Source organism: Cloeon dipterum, chromosome 2 (assembly GCF_949628265.1).
Source record: "Cloeon dipterum chromosome 2, ieCloDipt1.1, whole genome shotgun sequence".
Lineage (NCBI taxonomy): Eukaryota > Metazoa > Arthropoda > Insecta > Ephemeroptera > Baetidae > Cloeon > Cloeon dipterum.
The window spans coordinates 8,012,053-8,025,358 of record NC_088787.1 but is presented as its reverse complement, the minus strand read 5'-3'; the positions used below and the strand labels follow the sequence as shown (position 1 = coordinate 8,025,358).

The 13,306-nt window shown below is 35.6% G+C and overlaps 1 protein-coding gene across 1 annotated transcript in view; it reads right to left on the bottom strand.

The window, feature by feature from the left end:
- LOC135935779 (zinc transporter ZIP1-like) overlaps positions 1-12,954 on the bottom strand; it is a 47,113-nt gene extending 34,159 nt beyond the window's left edge. The window contains exons 1-4 of the mRNA XM_065478337.1: positions 12,686-12,954; positions 10,502-10,667; positions 9,440-9,871; positions 7,941-8,156 (exon numbers count right to left, since the gene is read on the bottom strand). Of these exons, the coding sequence (XP_065334409.1) occupies positions 7,941-8,156; positions 9,440-9,871; positions 10,502-10,667; positions 12,686-12,919 (1,048 nt within the window). The 5' untranslated portion in view covers positions 12,920-12,954. The remainder of the gene's footprint in view (positions 1-7,940; positions 8,157-9,439; positions 9,872-10,501; positions 10,668-12,685) is intronic.
- Positions 12,955-13,306: the final 352 nt, after the last annotated feature.

Here is a 13,306-nt window from a genome sequence, read left to right as displayed (position 1 = left end):
TAGCGAATATATTCATTTGTTTTATCTAGAAGGTTTTTAATCCATTACGAAGATTAATTGAAATAAAAAAGCAGTGCCGTATATGAAAAATTAAATGGACTCAAGATGGATTCAGCCCCTAATTAAGTGGAGGTTTCGCTTTCAAATTATTAAAATTGATTTACATTATAATTTCTGAGGTCAACATTATTTTAAAAACGTTTCCTTATTACTCAGCAATTTTTATGAGTCTCTCTTAAACTTAAGAGAGACGCGGCCAGATATTTTTTAATTTAAAAAAAAAAATACCGAAAGGACTGCGTGCAGATGAGCACCACGTTTAGCCATTTCAATTGTTTTCCTCGTTTAAACAGTCATTTCTGCTGTGGCAGTAACAGCAAAACAAACATTGATGTCAGAATGAAATATATAATAATAAGATTCAAGTCATGCCGTCTAACATTAAAAGTTGCATGACTCGATCCATGCTGCGATGAGAGTTTTATACAAGTAAAACAAAAAAAAAACGATTGCAATTCACTCCGTCAGCGAAAATGGTTGATCCCCGGCTTTGTTACGAAAACAATCATTCGAACGCGACCTTGTCGCTGGTAAATTTCCCTTTCTATAAATCGCTCTTGTTTTATTTACTCCCGCGCAACTGCTGTCATCAGCGATCCACGGAAGAGAGTTAATAGTATTGAGTCTCTCGCGCGCAGATAATAATATATATTGAGTTGCCGGCGCGGTGTGTGTCGCAGGTCAGCGCGTAAATCGTTGGGAAAGCCATTGTTTGGCGCTGTTAGCACACACTTTGCCGCACTAGATAACAACCAGTTGCACAGACACAGCACCAATGTTCGAGGGAGAAAGGACAAGCCAGCCAGCAAACCTGCAATTTCACAGCCGATTTGTGACGAATATCGCAACCAATTATCTTCTGCTAAGTGACTGCTGCACAATTTGTCTAGAAGTCTTTTTAAAGTAAAGTTTTACAAGCGAACAATTAAAAATAGAGTAAAAATTCAAAATTTTCAAATTTTCTCTAAAATTTACAGCGCTTGACCATATTTTCTTGGCAGATTTCGATTCCTCTCGTCGAGATCTGTCCAACAGTGCGTGAAACCTTTCAGAGGAACTCTTTGATGTGAAATAAAATCAGATTTCAAGAAGGGAGACAGTCCTTACCATTTCAAAAGCATGCTAACATTGCAACCACTTTTCTAAAAAAAAACAGTGCCACTAAAAATAAGGTTAATTTTAGGCTTCAACGGAATCCTAAAAGGGACGAGTCCATGCATTAGCAACAAGCATTTTCCAGGTTTTTGCAATATCAATTCTCTTTAATGAATTTCTGAACAATTATTAATGAAATCAAGACCAAGTAATAGTGAAGCAATTGCAGATTTCGCCAAATTTCTATAACAAAAACCAAACGGGTTTTCAATGATTTTTTTCGCTTGATTTTGATTTCTCTCTTGCGTTCTATTCAATGATGTGCGGATTATCTCATGGTAGAATAAATCCTGATTTTTAAAAAAGGATAGACGCAGTGTTTGCCGTTTGATCAACATGCGTTTGACGATTTGAGTCAATTTTTCAGAAATCATAGCTATGAAATTTTTAAAAATTTAAGACACTATTTCAAGTAGAAGGGAAAATATTTTTTATCGACTTTTTCAGCCCAAATATTGAACAAATTTAGTTTGCATTTCCCTTTAAACGTATGTTGCAGTTTACTTCAAGGTGAAAATTTGCATAGAAACTTTCAAACTAGTATTGTATCATTTGTACCTCATATAAAGGATGACAAGTTGACTACAACCCTTTCAAGGTGACCGGAAATTTTAAACAAATTAATTTCATTTAAAATTTTCATGGAATGGGACCAATAAATTAATTAAATAATGATGAAATATCATTATGGCATCAAAATAACAATAAAATGTTCGCGATTGCTGTCTACAGGCTTCAACAGTGTGTCAATTTATTGCAGTAATTGGTTACGTGTTAGTAGAATGTCATACGGCCTCTGCTGTATCACTTTACGCATTCGCACAAATGGTACGATTTGATGCATTGCTATCAGTTTTCACGCCATACAATGTTTGCATCAACTTTGTGTGCGTGTGCGAATCAAGGGCACGTGGCACGAGAGCAGTTTGAACATACGCATACATGGCTTTTGAGATTTACTTTACGTGTCAGCTTGATGAGGAAAATTATGTGTAAAATAATGAGAAAAGTTTCAAATCCTGCTAATTAATCGGTTCACACAGGACAGATTGTTCAATAGATTTGTAATTTATATGATGAGGCTTGTTGCTTATAATATCGATGCATACTCTCGACGAGGGGGTATAATGTGTTAACTGCAAAATGCACCATACTAAGGTGACGTGACAAATTATGTTTTAAAATTAACTTATTTAACACGTTTTAATATTTTTAAATGCTAAATGTTTGATTAAATTGTTTTTAAAAAAATAATCTTCAAATAGAAAATAATAAATAAAATATAAACATGAAAATTTATTTAATTTTATTTTTAACTTTTTAAATTATTAATGAAAATAAAACACAAGCTAAAATTAACTTAATATTATGTTTACATTATTACGCAATAAAACGTCAACAACTGTTGTTGGGTGCGTGTGTCAAGGAGGGCACGTGGCAACCGCATCCCCTTTAAAAGGGTGGGTATAAGTGGGGCAGCGAGGCGCATTGGTTCGCAACACGAGGCCTAACAAGGTGTTTGTCGGCTGACTGACTAGATGAAGGACTACGCACGCTCTGCCTCCACCCTGCGACTGCCACGACGATGATGAGGCACGACAAAAAACAAACTGCTCTATACGCTGCTCTGCAAGTGCAAGCAGTGACGAAGCAGGACGACCTGCGAGTCTGAGTGAGTGTTTGTGTGAAGAAAGGGCCGCGCGAGATCGCTGCTGTATCACGAATCCCTTCGCAGAGGAAATATTAAAATGAAATTGCGTCCGAGCAAGTGAATAATTTTCTAAAGTTATTTTTGTTTCTGGGTTGGGGAATAAAAGATTTTAAAAATCAAAAAGGCTAAAAAAATTCGGAAGAATATTTTTTGCCAATGCAAATTTTGATCTCCAGGGTTGCAAAACACCCGCATTTAAAAAAATTCAGTGCAGTGGTAAAGAGTGGTTTCATTCCAATTTTAACCATTTTCTTGCAGGCAATGTTTGCACCTCAGTTTTCAATAAATTATTAGCTCATGACCTCGACTTGAAAGACTGTTATAGAGATAAATTTTTGAGAAATTGAGGCAGCAAATGGCAATTTAAAAGAAAAAAATCTGCGCACTAGAGGAAATTTTTACCTCTCCGACCGCACATTTTAGATTTTCACAGGGGATATAAATAATAAATTCGTTTCTCGCATTTCTTGCGCGAAAAATTGGTAAAAATGTAGTGGTACAAACGTTAAAAACCAGCGGTGGTAAGCAAATGCTGATTTTGAGAGCCAAAATTGACCTATAGTCACTGAAAATTTTTAAGACAAGCAGTGGATTTTCAAATGGGGAGGACTGTCTCTCTACTTGAACTCTTTTATTATTTCACAACAAAGTTTATGAGTACAAAAACTCAAAATTATCCATTTTATGGACATATTAAAATATTCTCCTCGAATTTTCAGGTGGATTTGAGAACGTTTTATTTAAATGAACCTATAAAACTGATTTTAAAAACAATTCCAAGATTAAATGCCGAGGATCAAGCTGTTCTATTTTTATTATTCTTGGTTTTGAGAATTTACATGGGTTTTCTACCTTTTCAAAAATTTAAACGGAAGTTTTAATGTGGTTATGGCCTCAAAGCAGCAAATTTTGTAAAGATTTTTACTCGTTTTCTTTTCATTTTTGTAAATAATTATGACTCTGAATCATGCCCTAAAAATTTCCAGATCAGGTTTATACAAAATTTCGCATTTAAAAAACAATTAATGAGAGTGATTTTCAATTTCAAAACCAACACGCCACCTCAGAGTTCCACTACCGTTAACTTCTAGTTTAATATGTAAATATTTTAGTTTAAAAGCAAAATTTATATACAAATTAATCAAATTTAATTTTCAATTTAATATTTTATTTGAATTTAAAATTAAAAAAATAAATAATTTATGTGCAAAGTTAACTGAAATTTTTTTATTGGTTTTACTTATTAACATTTATTTATTTAATTTTATTTTCTTGTTTACAACTTCAAATTTTTATACAATACTTTAATTTTTTAAATATTTTAAATTAAATCTGCAGTCACAATTCTATTTATAAAATGAATTAATTTATATTATCACATGAGAAATATCCTCAGAGCTTTTCATTCTTGGGTATGGGAATTTACATCAATTTTACTTTTTCAAAATATTAAACGAAAGTATTTAGATGGTCATGGTCTTGTATCAGCGAATTTTGTAACGCTCTTCACCCATTTTCATTTTATTTTTGTATATAATTATGACTCATTTTGACAACCATATTTATTTCGTGCCCTCCAAAAAAGAAAAATTTCCGGCAGAGTTAAAATTTTGCATTTGAAAAACAACTAAAGTGGTTTCTAAATTTCAAAACAAAATAATGTTCTCCCTTGATAGCAAACTGCATTCCAAAGACATTTCATTTCAAAAGGTTAGAAATAATCATTTTATAAAAATGTACACATTTTTCAGTTTAACTGAGATATTTAGAGATTTCAAATGCGATTTTGATAATTTTGTAGTTCTTCTGACAGTTTTACGTGATTTAAAAGCTTCTAAAAAATCTACAATTTAATTAAAACTGTTCAAAAAGTCAATAATTTATATTTTTCAATAAGCGAGATTTTTTTTTTAATTAAACCCCTTTAAAAACCAATTATTATGCTGCTTATTTCCACTCCACATTAATTTGTCTAATGGAAACGAGCCCGCCCGTCGTTTTAATCATGAATTTTTCATTGAATGGGAAGTGTTATAATGGGTTGAAATTCACGTGTCGGTGGGGATGAATGCATCTCTCAAGCGAGTAGCACATAAGCCGGGCGACGAGCGCAAGTTATTCATTAAAACGAACTGACCTCCAGCCCGCTAAAATCGATTTTGCTCCAGAGAGCGGCAAGAGAGGAGCCCAATGAAAAGCGCACACACATACACACACACCAACTTCATGCTGGCTGCACTTTTGTTTATCCGCGCCACTCCCTGCTGCTGCAGATGCAAAAGAAAGAAAAGAGCGGAAAACACGCAATCGAACGCCTGCTGCAGATGCCAGGTAATTAATTTCGCATCTTGCGTGTTTATTTCCTTTTGAAGCCGAGACTATGACATAATCTCCATTGTGTGTGAGCCGGAGAGAAAAAAAAGCACTCGTCTCAAGTTGCGAAAGACGAGGAAAGATGCAAAGAAATCAGCAGGGCTGTTACGTGCACCTGACCTTTCCAATTAAGCCGTTCGACGAGCCGCGATTGATCAGTGCAGCAGCAGTTAGTTCCAGACTCTTTTAATGGGAATCAATAAAATTGACCCCAATCCGGCTTCTTGAGCAATTAATTCTCTTGATTTGATAAAAAGGCTTTGGGAATGTCAGAGATATTTAAATACATACATATTTTATTGTCTGGCAGGGTTTTAATTCGGTAAACTTGAAACCTTGAACGTCACTTGTCTCCTTAAAGAGAATTTCTTTCCATTCACATTTCACACGCACACACCTTCAACTTTGAAGAATGTATTTTTTGCAAATAGCCAAATCAAATATATGGATAATTGACCAGTTGCATAAACCCTTAGTGTTCAAAGCCGCCAACAGATGGCGCAACCAGACTTTCTTAAAAAAATTGTTTTAAGGCATTTCCGCTGCGATTTCAGTCTTATTCTAGCTATATTGCATTCTTCAATTGATTTTGCTTTTCTTCACGTCATGAAAACCAAAATCGGTTCAGCCATTCGCCGTAGAAACATTGGAAAAGATTTTTTTTATTTCAAAATATAGTTTTTCACGATTCTACGGCGATTGACTGAACCGATTTTGGTTTTCAGCACGTCAAAAAAATCATATTAATTAAAGAATGCACAGTAGCCAGGGTTCAACAATTTTGCAATGCGCAAAAATACACCACTGGTTTTTTGCGCAAAAAACCGGCTGGAAAAACCCACCAATTTTGGGTTTTTCCGCATTTTTCCGAATTTATCCCAAAAATAGTCAATTTTTGCTCCAAATCAGTCTGAAATTTCATAAAAAAATTTCTGTCACTTGAAGGAACCCGTGGCTGTAATACTGATTTTGGGGATTTTGAAAAATCCTTTTTTTGGTCATCCGCATCATGAGAATTTTTTATTTTCTATGAGAATGCATGTGTTTTGGAAAAATGCGCAATATTGCAGAAAAAACCCGCAAAAAAACAGTTTTTGCAATGCAGTGGGGTTTTCCGGAAAAGTGCGGGTTTTTGCGAACCCTGTCAGTAGCTATAGATTGAATCTGAAATCGCAGCGGAAGTGCCTTAAAATCGAAAGTCTACGGTGGCGCCATCTGTTAGCGGCTTCGAACACTTCGTGTTTATGCAACTGGTGAATTGTTTTAAATTAAATAAAAAATTAAACGTTTTTTATTATATTGCACATATTTAAATTTAAAAAATTGTTTAAGTATGCGTTTTGATCAGATGGTTGAAAAGTTAACCCTTAAGAAAATTCTTGAGGAAATACTTTGATCAATACGCACCTAATCGTAGCTCTTCAAAAAGACCTAGATGCCATAATATGGCATTTAGGGAATATATTATAAAAAATTACATTTCCAAAACATTTTTTAAAATTAATAAAAATTCGAAAAATCTTCAAATTTGAAAGAACAAAAAACTGGCCCAACCTATGACTATTCAAAAGGCATCGTTTGAGACCCGTTGAGGCCCCACTGGGCCACTAGGGTCTGGTCCAGGGCCCGAAAACAGAGGCCAAAATTGTCCCAAATCGCGTTTTTCCACTTAAAATTTTTAATTTAGCTCGTACCGAGCCTACAGCGCTCTATTAAATTTAGAAATGTGTGTCCCTTAAAAATTCCCCGATGAATAGGCCCACTTCCTCTACCCCCGGGTGCGCAAGAGACGAAAAATCATTTACAAGGTTCGAAATCGACTCCAATCGGGAGGAATATCAATTAATTTTCATCGTTCTACACCGCTTGATTGCCCAGGTTTTTTTCCGAAAAATCCAAAACAAATCTATTTAAATTACATATATATTCAATATTATCTGACCGGGCGGGGGTTGAAAAATTGGCAAATTTCATAAAAGAAGTGTTGCAAAAAAATTTAGCTCATTTCCGTCCCAAAGAATATTATTTAATTTTCTCAAAAATCATTTTAATATTATCTCTTTATATCCTTGATAACAGCTCTTTTATACGTAAAATTTAATTTTTATTCAAAATATCGATCAGTCGCGATCACTTAATTGCATCAAAATAAATTAATTAAATTCCAATTTTGTCAAAATGCGTTCATTCATCAAACAAATTTATTTTGTAACTCTCACTGTTTATATGAATTCTAGATTAAATTCCTATTTAAATTGCTCTGCTGCTTTTTAAACGCCTTTTGCATTTCCCTCCTTTAAAATTCCCCATCAATCTCTTTGAGAGAGCGAAGCCTTACATTTATTTTCATCCCATCAAAGAGCATTCAGGCTTCTAACGAAACAAATATTGCGACGGACACGACTGCCAGATCAAATATATAAATTCCCAGAGCGACCACGTTCGCACGCACCACTGACAAATGGGAATCCCACTCGTCAGAGGCCCTTTTTTGTCTCTTCATCTCACATTTATTGCGTTTTCTCAAACGCAGATCCGCACGACTGACTGCGGATTGCATTATTTGCCTCCAACCGGAGCCTATTGTTAGCCGCAAAGAAACAAATCGCGTGTTGAATCAAATCAAATCATTGGGACTGACCTGCGTTGATGAGGCCGAACATGACGAGGAAGCCGACCAGCACGGCCAGGAACTGCAGGATGCCGGCGTGCGTCAGGTTGGAGCGCTCGCGGTGCAGCACCTCGAAGAACACCACGTAGATCAGGGTGCCGGCCGCCATGCCCTGCAGCACCGTCGTCGACACCGTCTCCGCGGAAAATGACTCGCCGGAGGTCACCGCAATGCCAATACCGATACCTGAGCACAAAATAATATTGTTAAGCGAAATAAGAATTATTTTAGTGAAAATTCTAACCCAGGAAGTGAGTAGAGTAATAAATTAAAGTTTGTATGAATTGATTTTAGAATTAAAATTAAAGAGGATTGATACTGTTAAAAACCAGAAAATATATTACTGCAAATGCATGAACTCGTCCCTTACAATTAGGATTCATTTGAAGCCAAAATTGGCCTAAATACCACCGTAAATTTTTTTAGAATAGTGGCTGCAAAGTTAGCATGCTTTTCAAATGGTGAGGACTGTCTCCCTACTTGAAATCTGATTTTATTTCCCAACAAAGAGTTTCCCTGAAAGGTTTCATACGATGTTGGACAGATCTCGACGAGAGAGGAATCGAAATATGCCAACAAAATGTGGTATAAATTTTTGGAGAAAATTAAAAAAAATGAATTTTTTGTGTATAGCAATTAAGGTTCCTTTTTACTGTTGCAAAATGTGGACCAATAGGGATGTTTTCTTTTTTGGATTTTGGCTACGGGGTTTTCGGTATTAAAAAATATTGGATTTTTGGGCTGATTTTTGGATGTGCTACAAACCGAAATGTTCGTCGTCGAAACAGCCGAAATCAGCCGCCGAAAGTAGGGGCGTAACGGCGAAACCAAGGGAATACAATATGGCGGCGTGGACACGGCAGGTAAGGTGCACTGCTCACCGCTCATCGGTGGCACGGTGCGCCGCCATATTGTATTCCCTCGGTTACGCCCCCCTCTTTGGCTGTTTCGACGCCGAATATTTCAGTTTCACGCACATAAAAATCTAGTATTTTTAATATCGAAAACCCGCCGGACGAAGGAAACATCCCTATTTGTTTATCGATCAACTAACTGGTTATTGCATCCAACAATTCAAATAATTTACAATTGTTGTCTTTATAGATCCACTTTAAAGCATTGTAAAATATTATCTGTTCTAAAAATAATTAATTTTTTTCACCAAGAAATTCATTTTTGCGGGTTTTGATCGGGCAAATTTTTAAATAAATATTCAGAACGAAATATTCCCACTCCTTATGGTGGTCCTATTGAAAAACTAGGTGATGAATTCTACTCACAAAAATCTCTTGATTAGCAAGATGAAGTTTAAAGTCAATTTTTTAAGAATTTTAAACAGGCAAATCCTTTCTAATTTACATTACAGTGCCGTCCAAATAAAAAAATAATTTCCATGACCGATTTTAAAGTGACCCATGGTCAATTGCGTGTGAAATTAACCGCGCGCATAATATTAAAAACCAACAAACCGAGCGGCGTGACGAGGGAGAAAGTGCCGACGGAGAGGAAGAGCAGGAGGACGTCGGTTTTGGCGACGAGCAGCTCGACGCCAACGCAGAACGAGATGACGAACTTGTGGGCGGCGACGGCGCCCATCAAGTACCAGACGTCCGTGGCACTGGACTCGAGGCCGACGGCCAGCCCCTCGAAGACGGCGTGGAAGGACAAGGCGAGCACGGCGATCAGCGCGCTCAGGTTGTTGAACAGCGAGTGCAACTTGGGTCGGCGCCAGAAGAGCGAACTCTTGCGCCGCGCCAGCTTTTCCTTGCTGCCCGCTGTCGACGACTCCAGGTCAGACTTGGACGACGCCGCCGCCGGCTTGCTGCTGTGGCTGTGTCCCGCCTGGTTTTTGCCGAAGAATAGGTGCACCAGCTCCTCCACCAGGTACACAGCGAACAGACCTAGAGCAAAATAAATATTATTTTGTTTAGTTATTTCAATCAGATCTTAAATCTAAAATAAATCCTAATACTTATCGATTGACAAAATCAAATTTTCATTTTTAGCGTTTTGTAACTTTAAATCTGATAAAAAAATTGTAATCTATGTGTGAAATACCGAAAGGGTTCGCGAAAACCCACATCTTTTCACAAAAAACTGCATTGATAATTATAAAATAGAATAAATAATAAATTCATTAAAAAACATTTTCTGCCGGAGGCCCAACAAATTTGAAATTCAATTTTAAGGCCACTGGATTTACAAAATAATATAAATACTTATTAATTGCTATTCCCCAATCTTATTTGGCGCAAGAACACTTAGTAATCCGCAAAAACTTTTATTTATTTTAATTTTGCGCAATTTTCCAAAATAGATCATTTTTATGTTAGGTGACCAAAATTTCAATTTGAAGAAAAATGTTTATATTTTGCCACTTACGATTTCACACAAAAAACAGCTACGCTTTTGTGTATTACGAAATCAGCTTACTAAATTTTTTCAACTTAAACGACTAAAATAACTAATGTAAAATGCGTGTCCTTTTTTAAAATTGAAGTAATTTAATTTTTAAAATTTGCAATTAGTACCTGAGAGCAAGAAAATTTCGGGCAGAGGTACACCATGTCCAGTCTCAGGCAAATTTCCAATCGCGACCTGGGCCTCGACAGACTCCCTCAGCTCAGGCAGCATGTGGCAAAAGGCTGTGCAGAGAAGAACTCCAGCGCCGAAGCAAAGCATCATGGAAATAAAAATCTAAAAATAGAATGTTAACGATTACAAGAAGTGATTGCTGAATTCCACATAATCTGAAGAAAACTCGATTATTTTTAAGTCTTTTATCTCGTCCCGTCAAGTTTCATAATTGTGAGAGAGCTGATTAAATTAAATTACTCAATCGCGTACAAAGTTTCATGTCGGTTGAGAATTTCTCATTACTCTGTTGCAATGGAGGAAACATAGATAATCTATAAGATGCAAAATTATCAAATTGTGTAACATGTATGTTGTATAGTTCATTTTTTATCTAAGGAATTTTTATGTTAGGTCTGGCACGTTACTCTGCGTGCATACTTTTGAAAAATCTTTACCTTCACAACTTCAAGAGTTTATACTCTGGTTATGGAAATATCACGATTGCATAAAAAACAATTGATGGGTGTGCGATCAACCTGATCAACGACCTTTGTTCACTCTTAGCAGTAAATCTAGATAAAAATTCCCTTGATATTACTGGCTCGTTTATTTTAATTTTTGGTAAATTTTCATTTCATTTATTTACAGCCGATTAAATTTTTAGCTTACGGGTAAATAAGGGAAAATTGCAGCCAACTCATTATTTGGTTTTAAACAAAAATTAGCTTAATTTGAAAATTAGATATGTTAATATCACCACTTACTGCGCTTCTAAACCTTTTAAACACAACCTTTAATTGGTAAACAACATGATTATTACAGTTCTTTCAGATTTATTACTTTGTTCTTATAAATGCATTAATTTTTTAACTGTATTTCATTTTTACATTATAAAATTACTGTAAAAGATAATGTAAAATTTGTGACAAGTGAATATCAAATTGTTTTTGATTATCAATTTTAATTTTAAGTGATTATACTTTAAGCACGCAGTCTGTTTTTATGGTATTGGTTTTCCACCACTAAAGCAATGCAATATTATTATCATTTCTCTTCTGAACTTTTTTTACCGTGTGCCCCATAAATGTATCCAGGGTTGAATTTTCTGACCACCTGGTTTTTGCCACTGGTTTTTTCCAGTCGATTTCTTACGCAAATAAAATGCTATTGCTGCCCTAAATTTCACCACAATTTTTTACTATTTCATTGCTCAGGTCGAGGTTAAAAGCAAAAATTACTCTAAAGTTATATTATGTGCAAGTTATTGATATATAACAATAAAAAAATCAGGACACTGCATTTTTTCAAAACTAAAAACGGCGAGTTTTATGGAACCCTGAATTTATCTGGTTTCATTGGCATCTAACATAAAAAAATAACAACTTAAACGCTTTTCTGCAAGGCGAATGGTCAATTTCATAGCCTATTTCACTTCAGAGTTGTAATCATAATGGAGCAATTAAAATTTCAAATAAAATTAGCTAAAGATTTAAAAATCTGGGACATTTCTTACTAAGTCAATTTAGAAATCGTAATAGATTTGATTGATCTAATTGTAAGCTCAGTTGTCAGAGTTAAAATTTATCCTTTTACGATGTAAAAAAAAGAAAAAATTGAAAAAGTATTTTTTACCCTTCATTCTATAGTTTTTTGGAAAAACTAAAAAGTATAACAAAATCTATAAAATAAAAGTGTGTTACAAAAATGCATTTGTCAGCTTAGTTTCCGTTCCAAAAATTTTAATTGTGTCCCAATAATCATAAAATATAATAATATAGCTCTTTTTATATTAGAAGTTACTATTTCAGCAAAGCAAATAATTCGACTATTTTGGTCGGCTTATCTCTAAAATGCCTGACTGGAATTTCGTGCCTATATATTCAGTTCTTAATTGAAATCCACCTTAAACCGACAAGATTGTCTCAATTTGTTATAAAAAAAACGTGTAAAAACCACAGCTTTTGTAGAAAATTGAGTCTTTTTTGCGATAGGATAATAGTATAAAAATCGCTTTTATTAAAAAAAACTGATATTATTTCAGGCATTTTTATTTAAATTAGATTTTTTCAATTTTGCTCTTCAATCAAATTAATTTCAATTTATTTTCGTAAAAATGAAACGAATGAACCAACACCAACCTTGGTTTTGCCGTGCTGCATGCGTTCCTCGACGTTGAGCTTGAAAATCTTGACGAGCGCCCAGGGCAGGACTCCCAGGGCGAAGCTGACCAAGCCGAGGACGACCATGGCGACCACCCTGGCAGTGGTGAGGGCCGGCCAGTCGATTTCCTCCTCCTCGAGCACCTTGCCTGTGTTGAGCACAACGGCCGGCCGGCCGTCGGCGGCCAGAAAGACGTCTGAGATGTGCGACATGGTTTTGAAAGGAAAATACCCTCCAGTGTTCCGTTCGCAGCCTCTTTATACCTGCCGAAGGCCTTATCACACCTCCGAGTGTACGCACATGCGCCGTGAAGAAGGGCGTCGGGGATGAGCTGCACACATACATATTTTTGTTTGTCTTCTGAGAGTTCGCTAATTGACTCGCAGCTCGGACGATAATGTGTGCTCACTGTATTTCGCGATCCTATCCTAACCGATGCTGAAAAACTTTTTAATGCGTTCGACGCAGGTAATCTTCGTCTGTTTTTGATAAATTAGATACACATGCTTTGAAAATTATTGAAACTAAAAATTAGGAAATGATTACAAACCAATTAATTAATTACAAAAAATGTAAATAAATTATTTTTCACCGTTTTG